The sequence below is a fragment of the Octopus sinensis genome, linkage group LG4 (genome assembly GCF_006345805.1).
Source record: "Octopus sinensis linkage group LG4, ASM634580v1, whole genome shotgun sequence".
Lineage (NCBI taxonomy): Eukaryota > Metazoa > Mollusca > Cephalopoda > Octopoda > Octopodidae > Octopus > Octopus sinensis.
The window spans coordinates 126962720-126982068 of NC_043000.1; the positions used below are offsets into that span (position 1 = coordinate 126962720).

At 34.8% G+C, this 19349-nt stretch overlaps 1 protein-coding gene across 9 annotated transcripts in view; it reads right to left on the reverse strand.

The window, feature by feature from the left end:
- Positions 1-19349, reverse strand: part of LOC115210341 (nesprin-1) — an 870646-nt gene that overhangs the window by 184475 nt on the left and 666822 nt on the right. For all 9 annotated transcript variants that reach the window (XM_036502466.1, XM_036502469.1, XM_036502465.1 and 6 more), the window contains one exon: positions 11402-11728. In XM_036502466.1, the coding sequence (XP_036358359.1) occupies positions 11402-11728 (327 nt within the window). The remainder of the gene's footprint in view (positions 1-11401; positions 11729-19349) is intronic.

Here is a 19349-nt window from a genome sequence, read left to right on the forward strand (position 1 = left end):
TCTAATGATGAATACACATGTACTTGTACATGGTGAACAAAATGAACAACAACAATAATAAAAATAATAATAATAATAATGATGATAATAATAATAATAATAATAATAATATAATAATAATAATAATAATAATAATAATAATCAATAACAATAACAAGAGCAATTAGGGAGTGCAAACTTCCACCAAAGCAACACCAACATCCTCTCAACAATTAGCTGGGGATGATTTTTAAAATGAGAATATCTGAAATAAACTTGACAGCCCTCACAAACGAGAATACTAAAATTGAATCTGACCGCTCTCAAAAATTAATTTTAAAAATTGAAAAAATAACCCAGAATCCTTGTCCAGTACCTGATCAATCACAATGGTAGTCATAGAATGTGAAGGTAGGGGTGCAGGACGTGTTTGTAATGCTGTGTTTCATCTGCAGTGGAACAGGGACAGTTTTGTCTATGAAAACCTTTTTTTAGTCTATCCATTGATATAGTGTCTTTATGACAATTAAGGGCTATAGTGAAAAATTTATCTGTGCATGAAAGAAAATAGAAGGGATCTGCATACAGTGCTGTTAACAGAGGTTTAACAACATCGTTGTGCACAAAATTTGAGTCCAAGAAGTAAGGCTTTCTTCAAGGCAGAACTAGAAATACAACTGTCAAGAAGGTAAGAAGTTTTAAACAGGAACAATATATTCAAAATTGGTAAAACTAAAAGTTGTCAAGGATAAATTAAATTTATTATTGTTACTGAATATGTTAGTGTTATTTAATTTCTGAATGGTTTTGCTGCTGTTTGTTTATGTAGTTTGATGATGATGATGATATATATATATAAATAAATATATATATATTTATATTAGGTTGTTAATGGGGTTGTTATATTAGGTTGTTAATGGGGTTACCCTGGGTTTCTTACTCATAAGGGGTTTAGCCATACGGCATATCTTCAGACTCAAAACACTGCTGACCTGAGACCTCTTTAAAATATGGAGGGGAAAAAGCCTCATTTTTAAGGGTAGGGTAAAAACTGTAGGTGATTATCTCCCTTTGCCATTGTCCATCGATCTTTGGTTGTGCTGCCATCTTGCAGTCACCAAAGTACCACAAAGGTAAACTATTGTCTCCCTTCAGTGTTGGCTATTGGTTTCCGGCTGTTGTGCCACCATACAGATTCCAAAAAGGCCAATGTAAGTGTTCCAGGCCTGTGTCATTTAATAAATTTAATCCTTCATTTCCAACAATATCACTATTCTTTTGCTATTATATGCATGGTGTGTATATATTTAATGCATAAACATAATATGACACCTGTGCCGGTGACATGTAAAAAGCACTGTCTGAACGTGGCAGATGCCAGCACCGCCTGACTGGCGTCTGTGTTGGTGACACGTAAAAGCACCAACCGATCATGGCCATTTGCCAGCCTCCTCTGGCCCCTGTGCTGGTGGCACGTAAAACCACCCAACACGGAGTAGTTGGCGTTAGGAAGGGCATCCAGCTGTAGAAACACTGCCAAACAAGATTGGAACCTGGTGCAGCCTCCATGGCTTACCAGACCCCGGTCAAACCGTCCAACCCATGCTAGCATGTAAAAAACAGACGCTAAATGATGATTATGATGATGATATCATAGCACTTAAATCATGGTTAACTGAGTTTGAATATATACATATATATATTGATTGTGGGGTATATGAGCTAATACTTTCAAATATGTGTGTCTTAGTGTATGTGTGTACATGTATGCCTGTATACATACATGTGTAGAAAGGCACATCCACAGAATGGGGTGATTATATGTGTGTTTATATGTATATATATATATATATATATATATATATATATATATATAATTATATACATGCATATATAAATATATGCATGTATATATAGGTGCATATACATGAGTGTGTGTGTGTGTTTGTGTGTATATATATAGACATGTGCACATGCATGTGTGTATTACATATATATATATATACACACAAGGGGTACTGAAAAGTAATGATGCATCATTTCATGTAATGAGTTAAAATCAGCATAAAACATATTGTAACTGTATCTATTCATTCTAAATATAATCTCCTTTTTAAGCAAAAACATTTTCCCATGTTGAAACCAATTTTCTGATTCCTCAGGCAAAAGAAAATCTGATTCGTTAGAAGAGAAAAACGACTGGAGCCCTGTTTCAACATCATTTCTGCTTCTGAATGTTTTTCCACTGGTAAAGTGCTCAAGCGACCTGAGGAAGTGAAAATGCAATGGTGCTAGGTCTGTTGATTACAGAAAATGAAGCAGAGCTTCCCAACCTAATGAATTTAACTTTTCTTGAGTTATCTCTGCAGAATGTCATCATGACTTAGTTGACTAAAGCTGTTTTTTTAGCAAAATTTGATTGATATGTTCAAGTTGTTGACAATATAATATTCTACAGTGATGATTTTTTCCTTGTTTCAATACTTTGAATGCTTGGATGTTGGAACTGAATTTTCATTTGGCAATAGCCACTGCTTTTTACATTTCATTGTTGGCATAAGCTATCCATTTCTTACATATTCAGGTCACTCGAACACTTAAGGCAATGTTGAAATGGCCTTCCAAACATTTTTCTCTTCTAAAGCATCGAGGAACTAGAAAACTGGTTTCAAGGTGGGAAAATGTTATTGGTAATGATGGTGATTATATTTAGATTGAATAAATACAGTTACAATATGTTTTATTCTGATTTGAACCCATTACATATGTTACATTACTTTCTGGTACCCTGATATATATATAGTTAAGGTATATTCTGTTAAGAATGTAGTAGAGTAGGCATAGGAGTGGCTGTGTGGTAAGTAGCTTGCTTATGAACTATATAGTTCTGGGTTCAGTCCCACTGCATGGCACCTTGGGCAAGTGTCTTCTACTATAGCCTCAGGCCGACCAAAGCCTTGTAACTGGATTTGGCAGATGGAAACTGAAAGAAGCCCGTCATATATATATATATATATATATATATATATATATATGTATGTGTGTGTATATGTTTGTGTGTCTCTGTTTGCCCCCTCCCCCACCATCACTTGACAACTGATGCTGGTGTGCTTACGTCACCGAAACATAGCAGTTCGGCAAAAGAGACCGATAGAATAAGTACTAGGCTTACAAAGAATAAGTCCTGGGGTTGATTTGCTTGACTAAAGGCAGTGCTTCAGCATGGCCACAATCAAATGACTGACACAAGTAAAAGAGAGTAAAGAGTACAGTATAAAGCTCATCCACCTTCAGATTTACCCTGTGCTATCCAGTAGTAGTATTATACATACTTCCAGGTTTGTGTTTGGGCATCTGGCATGTGTGAACAGATAATTGAAGAATTGGAGTCAATAAAAAGGGGCACGGTCGACCATTTATTTTTTAATCACTATAATTGTTTCCACATATATATGTCGTCTGATCAATAAGAATCCAGGCTGTTGCCATAGTAACAAAGCTGAAGCACGCAGAGTGAAGCTGCTTGGCACAGATTGACCTTGGACTCTGCTGTGCATGCACACTAAGTTTTAACATTCTAGCTTATTTCTGCTGTTTACAACAGTGCTTGGAAAGAAGGTGTCTAGTGTGTAATCACTGCATTGACCATGACAATGCAGTGAGTAGAGAATCTACCAAAAGCTTGGTGATACCCACTCAGAGGCCTATGCAAAGTTTTCAAAAAGTTTGCATCATTCTCGACATTATCAAAGAGATGTTGTGCAACTGAAACCCGAGTTTATTTTTGGTCAGCTGAAAGATGTTTTGGCACAAACTTAGCAGACACATGTCTCATACCCAAATCTTCAGTGCTAATGGATTGAACTATAACTAATCTGAACCATAAATAATCTGCTCATCCTCTGATAACCCACAGATGGTGATTCGATGACTTCCCATCACAGCTGCACACACATTTACGATGTTTTTCGCAGTTCTGCTGGTTGTGGGTCTCCCAGAATGTTTGTCAATATCAACATTTTTTGGCCATCTTCAAAATGTCTGAACTGCTCGTATACTCATGTGTGGCTCATACACTCCTTTCCATACACTTTCTTCAACTTTCTGTAGGCCTCTGAGTAGGTATCGCCATGACAACTTTCTGTCATGGTCAATGCGATGATCACACACTACACACCTTCCTTCCAAGTACTGCTGTAAGCAGTGGAAGTGAGCTAGAATGTTAAAACTGAGTGTGCATGCACAGCAGAGTTCAGGGTCAATCTTTGCAATGCTTTAGTTTCATTACTATGGCAACAGTTTGGATACTTATTGATCAAACCTCGTATATCATCATCATCATCGTTTAACATCCGCTTTCCATGCTAGCATGGGTTGGATGATTTGACAGAGGGCTGGCAAACCAGATGGCTGCACCAGGCTCCAATCTGATCTGGCAGAGTTTCTACAGCTGGATGCCTTTCTTAACACTAACCATTCTGAGAGTGTAGTGGGTGCTTTTACGTGTTACTGGCCTGGGGGCCAGTCAGGCCATATATATATATATATATATATAATATATATATATATACACACACACACACACACATATATATATATATATATATATATATATATATATATATATATATATATATATATATATATATATATATATATATATATATATATATATATGTCAGTAATAATTAAATAGAATATGAAAACTTGTTCTTATTTTATAATTTTATACAGCATATCATTATGACCTACATGCATTTTTCCTGCACTGGCAGTTGCAGATGTAATCTGGCACTATCATCAGTGTAGCTTCTTCAGAGTCTATCCATTTGGCAAGTCTTGAAGTGAACATGTGTAAACACGTGTAGGTCATAATAATATGCTGCATACAATTGTAAAATAAGAGAAAATAAATTTAGAGGATGAACAAGTCTCAATACTCTATATCATTATTACTAATATATACTCCAGACAATATTACTGTCCAGCAAAACGAACATGGAATTACCCATTGGAAGAATTCACAGAGTGACAGACAACTAATAGTAGTAACAGACATTAAATAATGATTGATGTGGTTAGCTGTAAACTGGAACTTAATTGAGAGCTACCATGGTATCCGCCCAGATTACCAGAATATGTATCCCTCCAAATTCACACACACACATATATGTGTGTGTGTTTATATATATATATATATATATATATATATATACACACACATATACATATGATGGAAGCTAGCTCATCAAGGAGGAAGACTATTTCTTGTTAATGAGCAACGAAAGGAAGCTGACTTTATAGACTTCATAGATTTGCTACTTTTCATCACATGCACACACCATAATACATATATAAATAATTTACTGTGAAGCCATGTAGGCAGAAAGAAAGTTCCAGAGAAATATAGTGTTGGTGTAGCAAGACAGCCAAGCTGTTTAACATCAGAGCTTCTCATAAGAAACATTGCAAGGACAGTTATTAGTGATAAAGCAGGTCCGGTATTTTAATAATTCAATAGGGCTTGTATGACAAGGGGTTCATTGAATCAATGATGAGATCACAGCATAGTGATGATATAAATAATAAAGTGTGTTATTGAGGTGATAATCTGTGTTCAAATAATGGTAAAATTGGATTTTTGTTCATCACTCTGGGACAATAAGATAAATCCTGGTAATATATTTGATTAGATTCAGTTAACAATACACCTCTTACTTGTGTAAAGGAGTCTTGCAATTAGGCCAAAAGTAATCCCTTTTATTTTGTCTTTTTTTAAAAATAAGTGTAAGAAAATTAGAAAGATATTAGTGAAAGGAGACGGTAATTGTCAAACTACTTATTTATTCAATGGCCAATGTAATTTATTTGCTCTTGTCTAAGAATATAATTCAACACTACAATCTATTGAGACAGATGAGAAGATTTGCCAAAGGCAAACGATATAAAATTATATAGAAAAACAGTAGATACTGAGAGAACTAGTGATGTTCTGTTGTCGGCAAAAAGTAATACAAATAGTTCAAACAGTGAAATATGTTTTATGCCTTGAGGAAAAGAAGTTTAATGTTTTAGGCAGAAATGTTTGTTGAAGAGAAAAGAAATGTTAGCTGGTGATGGGGTGGGGGATATAAACTTAGTGAGATTAGTGAGAGAAAGGAAGAGGTAACAAGTGTTAGGAGTGAACGAAAGAGAGAAAGGAAAGAGTGAGAGAGAGAGAGAAGGAGAAAAGAGAGAGGGGAGAAAATAAAAAGGAATGCTAGTGGATTTGAAAACTATTGAGAAGATGTAGAAAGAAATATAGGAAAAATGCTATACAGATATACAAACACACATTTGCATATATGTGTGTGATTGTGTGTGTCTAAAGTGAGTGAAACATCTACACTCATGTACTTATGTCTGCATTTGCAAATATATACTCTTTTACTTGCTTCAGTCATTCGAGTGTGGCCATGCTGGAGCACTGCCTTTAATCGAGCAAATCGACCCCAGGACTTATTCTTTGTAAGCCTAGTAATTATTCTATCGGTCTCTTTTGCTGAACAGTTAAGTTACAGGGACGTAAACACACCAGCATCGGTTGTCAAGCGATGTTGGGAGGACAAACACGTACACATAAACATATACACACACATACATATATATATATATGCATATATACGACAGGCTCCTTTCAGTTTCCGTCTACCAAATCCACTCACAAGGCTTTGGTTGGCCTGAGGCTATAGTAGAAGACACTTGCCCAAGGTGCCATGCAGTGGGAATGAACCTGGAACCATGTGTTTGGTTAGCAAGCTACTTACCACAAAGCCACTCCTGCACCTATTATATAGATAATAATGGTTTCAAATTTTGGCACAAGGTCAGCAAGTTCAGGGGTGGTGGCTTGTCACTTATATCGACCCCAGTGCCTTACTGGTATTTGTACTTGTTTTATCGACTGGAAAGGATGAAAGGCAAAGTCAACCTTGGCAGAATTTGAACTCAGAGCATAAAGATGGACAAAATGCTGTTAAGCATCTTGCCTGGCATGCTAACAATTCTGCCAACTCACCAGCAAACAAAATATATAAACACCCATATACATACATACATACACACACACATACTCTTATGCATGCATACATCCAAACACATGCATGCACAATCATGCCTAGATATCCAGAGATAGTTTTGGTGTTACTGTGAACATCATAGTAATGATGTTTAGCAGAATAACATACAGCAAAAGGAAGCTCTCTGATACATCAACAGTGTATGCAGATTTATGCTGCATGTTATGCACGAATTACACCCCTCAGAAGCAAAACTCTGTTGCCCCTATACCGTCTTCCTCTGACTTTCCTTCGAACACTACTAGCCTCATCATCAATACATCTTGTATTTTTAATAATTATTTTTTCCCCTTAAGCTGCACAAACCCAGATATCCTTGTCACCCCATCATCTTTACTTGTAGTTGCCCAACTGAACTCTTTTGTAGCTACTTTGATAAACTCATGCCACTTCTTGTACGTTGAGGGGCCTTGCTGACCTGTCAACATACAGAAACACTTATCATGCCCCTCATCTTCTCAACTCTTTTTTTTTCTCTCCTTCACACATACAACTAATCACCACAGGAGGAAAATCTCTGTACAATGTTATCACCCATAATGATGGGCAATTAACTCTTAAACATTTCTTTTCCTTGACCTCCACTCTTAACTGAAACTAGTATATCATTCCTCTCAGGCAAGTTGAACTCATGCTTACCCTGAACTCTATTTGCTTCTCTGATGAATTCTATCAGCAAACTTTTACAGTGATCGTAGGGACTAAAATGAGCTCAAACCACATTAGCTGTATCGGATCTTAGATTTTTGCTCAGTTCAGCAGAACCTACTTCTAAATTCTATGGTCATTACATTGACGACTGTAGCAGTGCTACATCACTCACCATTAATGAATTTACTTCTTTCATTTCTATTCAGCTTTAGAATTTACCTCATTATCTCCAATACCACTTATCTTCCCCAGTATCACTCTCATTATAAGTATGTTCATTATAAACTTACAGACTCACATTCCTATCTTAACTCTTTCTCCTCTCATCCAAATCACATTAGAATTCCCATCCTATTCATGCAATTTCTGTGACCTCAATGACTAAGCAGTAAATACTGGAAGTATTTTTTAAATCCAATGAAATACACCAATTTTTTCCGTGCATAGACTTATCCTGTGGTGTTAACTGTCTCCACACACCAGTGAATCCAGCTTATTGACAAAACATTTGTAATTTTGCTCAAGAAATACTGCAAAGCATTTTTTACTGATTGCTGTAAAGATTCAGTCAGCTTATTGTTTACATTATTTACATTGGATGGATATGTGTCCTCATCCAATGTAAATAATGTACAGAATTTCTCATCTCTAAAATACAGAACAGCTCATTGTTTTATGTGTATATATTGTTAAGGATTGTTATCAAAAGGATTTTGTGTTAAATTTCTTAACAGAATAATTTTGCTACAACAATTACTTTCACAAAATTCCAAACATAAGATATATATTGATGCAAAAGTACCTTTGCAAGGAAAATATTCAAATTTAGAAGTAGTTATTAATGAATATAATCATCTAGAGAATGAAATCGCTTAGAAAATTAATAAAAGTTATATAAGATACATTTCAGTTTCAGGTAGAGATCTTCCTATTGTTTATGTAAAGTTTATAATGAAGGTAATTAGCAAGGAGGATAATGTCTAGCAACCTTTTAATGATTTATTGCATTACCAAGCTGAAGGCTACACAAATTACTGGCACACATACTCTTCTCATTTACTAACTGTGGACAAAAGTCATAGGTATGAGGAGTATAGAAAATAGTTGAAAATTAATCTGTCTTGCTTGTTTCAGTTGCAAAGGAGCCTACTATAGCCAGAGGGATAACACAAAGTTAAAAATGTGTTCATCTAAGAAATCATCATCATCATTGTTTAACATCCGCTTTCCATGCTAGCATGGGTTGGACAATTTGACTGAGGTCTGGTGAACCAGATGGCTACACCAGGCTCCAAGCTGATCTGGCAGAGTTTCTACAGCTGGATGCCCTTCCTAATGCCAACCACACTGAGAGTGTAGTGGGTGCTTTTATGCGTCACTGGCACGAGGGCCAGTCAGGTGGTACTGGCAACTGCTATGCTCAAATGGTGCTTTTTACGTGCCACCTGCTCAGGAGCCAGTCCAGCACCACTGGCAACGACCTCGCTGGAATGTTTTTTCATGTGCCAATAAGGTGACGCAGGTAATGATCACGCTCGAATGGTACTCTTAGCATTCCACTAGCATGGATACCAGTCATCGAATTTGATTTCGATTTCAATTTCACTTTCCTCAACAGGTCTTTGCAAGCAGAGTTTAGTGTCCAATGAAGGAAAGATACGCATAAGTAGGCTGGTTACACCCCTGGCATAGGCCACAAGGTTATGATCTCACTTGAGCTTGCTGAGTCTTCTCAAGCACAGCATATTTCCTAAGGTCCCGGTCACTAGTCGTTGCCTCGGTGAGGCCCAATGTTCGAAGGTCAGTTCTAAATACTTACAATAGTGTGAATGGTGTGCATGATTAAAATACTAAATATGAATGTTTATTTGTCAACAATAACTAAATTGGTATAAGATATTCATCAACAAGATCGCATTACTGGGAACAAATGAACACACACACATACACACACATTTTTTGGCAGAAGTTACAGAGTGACATCAGGGATGGGAGTTTCGTGCATTGGCACTTATCAAACTGGTTTCAAATTATGAACATTGCATTTATATAGACTGATTAAAATGATAAATATAATTCCCTCGGTTGTTCCTGAATAAATTATAAAAATGATTACAAGATAACATGAATAATGCATATTTTTTCAAAAATAGTTTGTCCATTAAATAGTTAAATAAAGGACAAAGAAGCTAAATCAAAATATGGCAAAAAGAAAGTATACATATGCACACATATATGTACATATATACACATACATAAATGTACCAATATATATGTGCATGCATATAAACATAATATGTACATGTATAAAAACAAATACACATGTATATATACATATATATATACACATGCACATTTGAAAGCATAGGCATTAATTTTGTAACAGTGTAATTGTTTTTACAATTTATTCTAGAACAATCTTGAGAATTACATATCATTTTAACCAGTCTATATAAGTGTAATGGCCATAATTTGAAATATGCACATTAAGTGCCAATGTGCAAAACTCTTCACCATTGAATCACTTGCAAACTTCTGCTGATTAATACTGTAAATCCTCGAGTATAATCCACATTTTTTTCTCAAAATTTAAAGGTCAAAATCCTTAGTGTGTGCTATATACGAGGTTAAAAATGAAAAATATTTTCTAAGAAATGTCTGAGTCTCTATTTGCTGTCCAGCAATGTTTATTCAGGCATATTTTGTGATGTCGGGCGCGAAAATACCTTAAGCTAAGCCTGAAAGCAATGAAGTCATAAAAGAATCATCCATAACTTGCAGTAAGCAACATTTATTAAATGTTATTACTGTTATTTCTATATTTTCTGCAAACAAAATGCACACAAAACTACACGTTTGCATTATGTTCTATATACAATAATAATAAAGGACGCTACGGTATACATTTTTACAAACCAAGGATGTTAAATAAATCCCCTGCATACTATACTCAAGGGCGGACTATACTCGAGGATTTTCGGTAACATAAAGTATATATACATATATATATATAGTTATGTTTGGAGTTTTATTTTCCTGTTTGTATCACCGTATATATGTATGTGTTTGTGTATGTATGTATGCATGTATGTATTGCCGTTTATGCAAGGCTAGTTAAATAACATTTATGAGACACGAAACTTATTTCACATCAGCAAGTGAAGAGAACAAAAGATAGAGTGAAGAAAAAAATGAAAATCAATTTAAAAATAAAAATTAAAAAATATACAATTAAATACAATGACAAATATTGAAAGAAATTATTAATTGCAGTATTAACATTATTTTATATGTTAATGAAAACACGTTTATTTATGGCATCATAATTACTTAATGGTTTCTATTCACCTGGAATAGTAAAAGATTTAACACACACACACACACACATATATATATATACATATGTATGTGCATATATATGCAATTATATATATATATATATATATATATATATATATATATATGCATATATATACATATATATATACACATATACATATTGTATGCGTGTGTATATAGATAGATGCACACACACATATATGTGTGTGTGTGTGTGTGTGTGTGTGTGTGATAGCGTTAATACTACATTTAATAATATCCTTGATTATTATTTAACACACAACATACAAAATATTATAACAACATAAACATACTTTGTAAATTTTATGCTGTTGTTTGACTTTGTCCAAATCTGACCAAATGAGAGGTTCTGCAATCAATGCTTCACTTGTATCAAGCCAGTAAGTGACAGCAGATGAGGTTTCATGGAACTGCCTTAATAATCCTTCAACTTCGGTAAGTTGTTGTGTCCTGCAGGAGATCGATGCTTGCAGTGCAGAATGTCGCTTGTTCAGACTAGCCAAGGTGCTCTGAACTTTGTTCTTCTCCACACTGTCAGGACTATGCTTTGCAATTTGTCCTCCAATACCACGGAGATTCGAGAGTTTCTTCTGCTGTGCGCCGAATTCTTTTATTAATTCCTTTACATCATATGAAAAAATTGAAGACATGAATTAAATAATTTATTAATATATAAATTAATAAAGACATATTCCTACATACATATAGATATATGTAGCTAGCTTGCTAGCTAGATCGGTACATACATACATATGTGTTTATAAATAACTATGTATGTAAATATATATATATATATATATACACTAGGTATATGTATATATATCAATGCACACACACGCGCACACACATTAGTATAAGTAAACAAGTATAGAAAATACAAAATTAAATGTTATTAACTTCAACAAAGAGGAACAATAAAAACAGCAACATGTTTGTACATGCTGAATAATTTCATAAAGTTATTTGTTGACCTGGCCTGCTATTTCCTACCCATAACAAACAACCAACCAACCAAACAAACAAACAAACAAACAAAGAGAAAACAAAATCTCTGTTTTTGTTCAAAGCAATTGGTTTCCTGTGATTAATCAACAACAACAGCAGGGGAGACTGGCTTTGCTGGTGTCTTTGGAAAAATATTGAAATATCTATTGGTTAGACAGACTAAAAAAAGAATACATTTGTAAGTACATAAATTAATTCTCTTTGGTGTTGGGTGCACATTGATACACAGTTATACACCCAAGAAGTGGTGTACGTGCATGTGTGAATAAGTATATGTGTATATATGTATGGAAATATATATATGTGTTTGAGTGTGTGCATGTCTATGTTGTGTGTATGTAGGTGTGTGAGATTGATTAATGTTCTAAGTCTTTAATGGGAATTATTGAAGAATGTTAGTTGGAGGGCAAAAAATAGATTTGTGTGAAAGAAGTTGGAGATTTGGGAAAGAAGAAATGGTAAAACAGTAAAAAAAGAAAAAAAATGTTTTTAGTTAAGGTGCCTGAGGAATGAGGAGGCAATGAAGATGATGATATGGCAGAACATTGATGGGTGCAATAAGTATATTTTTTTTGGTAAAAACATCAAAGTTAACAGATTGACATCTGAATGTTGAATGTACTTCCAGAAAAGAGAGAAAGAGAGAGAGGGACAGAGAAGGTGAGAAGGAGGAAGACAGAAGAGGAGAGTGAGTGCGAAAGAGAGGGAAAGAGAGGGGGAGAAGGAGAGGGAGAGACAAAAAGAAGAGAGAAATGCAGAGAGAAGGGAAGAGGGTAACAAGAAAGAGAGAGAGATAGGGGGGCGGAATGAAGAATACAAATCACCATTGGGTGTTTAATTAGAGTGCTAACGAGTAAAAGTTGTTGATTTAGCCCCAGGTCATCTCTGATAGAGCAAACATTTAGCTGTTGGTGGGTGTCTGTAGGTGTTTATATTGGCAGAGACATTAAAACATTGGACATAGTGTTTCACAGTATTTCTTCAAATTTGCTACAATCTGAGTTCTAATTTTGTCATGTTCAACTTTGACTTATATCCTTTTGGGGCCAATAAAAAAGTACCAATCCCAGATAGGCAGAAAAGCAAAACTTTTCAAACCAAATGCCTCACAGTACATGTTCTTTGTATTCTGATTTCAAATCCTATCAAAGTCAACTTTGTCCATCATCCTTTTAGGATCAATAAAGAAAGTAGCAAGGTTGTAGATTAAACCTGAGATTAATCCTTTAGATTAATCCTGTAGATTAACCATGTAGATTAACCCTGGGATTCATAAGGCCAGTTTCTCAGTTTCCATAGTGTGTAAGTGATCAAGATCATAACAATCCTTCTGAGTTTCATTTTTGTATTGGGTTTGCAAGATTCTTTATGTGAATCTGTGTGTTGAAACAAATTTTGTTGTGTCCACAAAGCGTCATCATGCCAATATAATTAACACACACACCGGTTCAATTCCACTCATTTATTATTATTAGTTGTTAATATTGGCATAATGACTATCCCCAGACACAACAAAATCTCTCTGAACGGGATGCTAAAAATGAGTACAAGCAAAGTGTGGGTACAGTACTCTTTCCCTCCAGCTGTTGTATCCAGGTTGTAATCCTTGGTCAAAGAGAGTTAGAGTTGGGCTGGTGTCTGTCTCTGCTTGCAATGACATAGGGTCATACACTGCAATATTTGTTCTGGCTCTTTGTGTTCTGAGTTCAAATCCCACCATAGCCTACTTGAGTGGTAGATTTAATCCATCACCTAGTTTCAACATGGTCACCAGGTACTTTGGCAGTCTTTAACAAAGTCCACTAGCTTTCAAGCATTTGAATCATGTTTCCAATTTAAGGACACCTTCATTCCTCCCACAAGTCTTAGAGGTCCTGTAATATATTATGGGTATTAGCTTCCTTCCTGAACAAAAGATGAAAAAAAGTCCAAATGATTAGATATAACCTATAGATCTGTTATATTGATTTAGATATACCATGCCTCCATCTTGCAAAGAATCATACTGCATATGCAGTATCTGATTTGGGTGAGATTTGGTTGCTATTTCTAGTTGGTTAAACAACCATGAAGAGGCTCCTTTACTGGGTCATGGTGTTATAGATGTGTCTGTTTGAAGTTGACTGTGCATTTGCTGACAAGAAGTATGTTGCTGCAGCAATAAATTTAATTCTTTTTACTCCATGCAAGCCCAAGTGCTCTTTCCATTTTAGGATTTTGTTTGTGTTATAATGGCAATATGGACTTTGTGCAACCAGCGATGAAGTAAAGTGCACAATTTTATTTGTTGTTTATTGTGGTTAGTTGTGAGAATATTGGGACCCCTTACAGAAGTGCTTAATCTATAGAGGATCTAACTACATATATATACAACAATTTTATTTTTGTTGGCCAAATATAAGCATATTCTTAGTAATGTATGTGCATCAATTTGCTTTCCTTACTATGTCTTATACATATATATATATATATATTATATATATATATATATAATATATATATATATAATTTTAATCCAAACAGGAAACAAAAAAACAACAACAATGGAACAATTACAGTATTATTATTAATAGGCGCTCAGGAAATGGAAGCAGGGAGGTATGACGTTTCGAGCGGAGCTCTTCGTCGGAAACATAAAGAAGGAAGAGAGAGGAAAGAAAGATCCCAGAGCGGGCAACAGGGAAAGAGAAAAAAGACGACTGGTGTTTACGAGTTGCACATGGTGAAAAAAAGCATATATATATATATATATATATATATATAAATATTTATATATATAAATTAATAATAGTATGTTTACCGTCATGGAGATTCTTATAGTAGTAGAAAAGGAATTTTTAACTCCTATTTCTAATTTCAGTATGTGGTGAAGAAGTTAGCTGAACCCTAATTATAATTATATATATATATATCTTCTTGTATTTTAGTGGAGGTGTTGTATACATTCTGGTATCCAAAACATGTCTTCTGTGTGTGATACATACAAACATACATACACTACAGGCATACATCACATCCTACATATATACATACATACCATATACATATATTACATACTACATATACACTCATATCGATATACATGTATACACACATACATAAATACATACATTACATACACACATATACATAGGTACTTACACATACCTACATGCAAGCACACACATGCATAAATATGTACACAATATCTATAACAGATGGGCTGTAGAAAGGCTAATGCATAAAATAAGTTCTGTTCTTATTGCTTTAGTGCCAGCTCATGCCTGACACAGCAGATCTATTATCAAGGCATTAATTTTTCAGCTATAAGGTCATATCTGGGATTATATTATTCAGTGTGAATTGTTATTTTATGACAGAAAGGTGCGATTGAAAATAAATTTGACTGTTATTTCTAGCAGATAAGGGTACCATACAGAGGCTCCTTTATTGGATCTTTTAAAAAAGGTAAATCAGAGAAATAAATTTGATAGCGAAAAATCTATCATAGTGTTTATGGTAAAAAGGGTGACATTTTCGTGTGTGTGTGTGTGTACGAATGACTTAGAAATATTTATGTGCTGATGTGTGTATGTATAACTTGCTTGTATGTGTGTGTGTGTGTGTGTGTGTGCGCGCGAATGACTTAGAAACATTTATGTACTGATGTGTGTATGTGTATGCATGATTTTATATGTATGCTTGTATGTATGTGTGTGTGTGTGTGTGTATGTGTGTGTGCAAATGACTTAGAAATATTTATGTCCTGGTGTGTGTATGTATGACTTTATATGTATACCTGTATGTGTGTGTGTGTGTATACATGTGTGTTAGTTTGTAAAACTGAGAACATCACATGCATGTGTGTATTTCTGTACATGTGTGTGTACAGTTGAGAATATCAAACATGTGTGTATGAGCATCGCATGTAAGTGTGTGTGCATGTATGTGTGCACACATACGTGTGTGTGTGTGTGTGTGTGTGTGCATGTGTGAAGTTGATAACAATCATAGGTGTGTATATATGTAAACTTGAGAACATCATGTGTGTGTGTATGCATGTACGTGTAAAGTTGAGAACATCATACAAATGTGTGCATGTGTGAGTGTGTGTGTCTATGTGTGCAACTGAGAACATCATGTCTGTGTATGTGCGTTTCTGTAAACTGAAGAATATCATATGAATGTGTAAGTAAGAGTATAAAATTGAGAACATCACATGTGCCATCAATTAGGTGTGTCACCTAGCAACCAGTATCTATTGATAAGTGTCATATTTTTGGTAAAAATCTCCCGAAATATTCAGCAAGAAAATATCTAAATAATGGATGCATTTTATGAAAGCCATTCACAAACTCTCTCTCTCACACACACACACACACAATCTCCCTTTCCTTCTCTCTCTCTCACTCTCTATCTCTCTTTACTTTCACTTTCACATAGTTAGGCAAATTAAGATGGTAGTTCTAGTCCATGGTACGATAAGCCATATTACTTCAATTTAGAAGTTTATCAATGATTATTGATTATTGATTAGATGTGATTAGTTATTACATTTACAGTGATATCTTCTATTAATTTCTTTAATACAATTTAGTCATTTGAGTCATTTTGGAATAATAACGATGATTTACACAGCCATTAAGAAACAACAACTTGTGGAAGGTGCTAGAAAAATCCCTCTCAACATATGTATGTTCAAATGTTTACAGTTCTCTTGTGGTTAAGAAGCTTGGTTTGTAATTACATGGATTCGGCTTCAGTGTCACAATTGCCCAAGGTACCAACCTTGGGCAACTGTCTTCCAATTTAGCTCCAGGCTGATCAGTGCCTTGTGATTGAATATTAATAAGATTAACCTTCATAATTTTATTGAATTAGGGGCATATTTTTCCATAAAAGGAAAATGTTGCTATCGATCTATTTTATTCAAGATTGGCACTGCCTACCTTGCCTACCTAGGTGGCACGTCCTGCCTTCAAGGTATGCACAGGCATGACTGCAGTCCAATGTTGGAAACAAGAAAAAGATACACACTAGGAATTTCCTTCAGCATTTTGGTTTGTATTTTGAACAAGAGACACAACTGGCCAGTATCGGCCACCTGATTGGTCAATAGTTTATACTAATGTTTCTTAATCTAGGAGGGTTACCTCTGCAAGGTATAAGGGTGTGATAGCAATTTCTTTTTCCCCTTGAGTAGACCTATGTTCAAAGACATTCCATCCATAATCATCCAGTATAATTAGAAAATATCTACAACTATATTACTCAATGTATCCCTTTCCATTTTTTTTTTTTGCATTATGTTTTAAGATGTTAGATGTGATTTAAGGAAGATTTGGCTATTATTGTTACCAAGTCAACTGATCTCAGAATTCTTTTATATAATTAATATAAAACCTGATGTATAATTAATCATTGTTTAGTTCTCTTGCACAGCTCAGTTTCAATTTTCTTGGAAAAGTTTGGCAGGAATAGTGATGCTTCTTAACCATTTAATATTTATTACACGAGACATCTTTCGGAAGTATGTGACATGTATATCATCATTCTTTAGTGAGAGACTTTATTCAAATGAAGTTCACTGGTCTGGCTTTCCACAACATGACAAACATTTGCTACTCTGAAAAATGTTGACTGGATTAAAGAAAAATTTAAGAATTAATTTTTCTGTATAAGACAGATTGTTGTTCTTTAATTCTTCATCAACGTTGATTGAACAAACTTATGATGAAATGCATTTCAGCCAAGACCTTTTTGTCTCTTTTACTCTTTTACTTGTTTCTGTCATTTGACTGGCCATTCTGGAGCACCACCTTTAGTCAAGCAAATCGACCCCAAGACTTATTCTATGTAAGCTTAGTACTTATTTTATTGGTCTCTTTTGCCAAACTGCTAAGTTACAGGGACGTAAACACACCAGCATCGGTTGTCAAGCGATGTTGGGGGGACAAACACAGACACAAATACACACACATATATATATACATATACATATGATGGGCTTCTTTCAGTTTCCATCTACCAAATCCACTCACAAGGCTTTGGTCAGCCCGAGGCTATAGTAGAAGACACTTGCCCAAGGTGCCACACAGTGAGACTGAACCCGGAACCATGTGGTTGGTAAGCAAGCTACCTACCACACAGTCACTCCTGCGCCTGTCTGTTTATAGCTATCAAGAAACACATAATTCAAATGTCCTTTGTTTTTAAAGCTGGTAAAGCATGATTTGAAGGAGAATTTGGTTGTCACTTCTAAGTTGAGTGACAATATGAAGGCTTCCTTATTCGCTTAAAGATTTTCTTGTTGACTGATAACATCACCACAAAATATTATTTCTTGTTAAAGTATAGAGCCATCCTGATTGAACCAGTGATGTATCAAGGGTTTTCAGCACCCAGAGGCAGAGACAATTTTGATGCCCCTCTACTTACAATCATAATTAATAGACATTGTGAGTGAGAGGAAAATTTGTGCTCCACTCACACTTTCATCTGGGTGTAACTGCAGCCCTTGTCCCTCTCTTACCACACCTTGAGATGAAGCAGATCTATGGTCAACAGGATTTCAGCTATGGATATTTGTCTTTTAAGAGGTACCAAGGACTCTATTATCCAAAGATCTAATGTCTTCTCATTGCCTAGGACTAACTGTGTGGTTTGAGGGAGATTTGGTTACTATTTATATCAGATCAAATAATCAAATAGAAGATCCTACTTGGAGATGGATGTTCACAATTATACTTATAAGAGGTATCATATTCTCTTTTTTTCAGAGTTGCACCAAACCTTGTGACCAATATTGGTGTGATAGTTAATTTCTTTTTATTGCACTTGAAATTTCTTTTAGATATTATATTAAAAAACAGGAAAAAAAAAATCTAATTTGGAGTATATTTCTCTCTTCTTTTTATTGATAGTGTGAAGTAAGATATCTATTTTGGCATGACTTCAATAATTCAGGAAATACAGATTTTGAATAATTTACTAAAGCTAAAGTTGAAAAATCTTGTTTTAAAGAAATTAATTTTGTAATGCGAACGGTAATTATTTTCAATGAGGTAAAATTGATGCACCAAGAGAACTATGACATTCTAAAGGATATAAAGCAAAAACTGAAGCATGGTTTGAACCCATAACCTTCAGATCAGCTGTCTAGTACTTAAATTACTCAACTATATGAATTAACTTTTCTATACATCAAAAAGTAACTGAACCATTTGATAAACTGGGAATGACTGAATGTGTAATGTC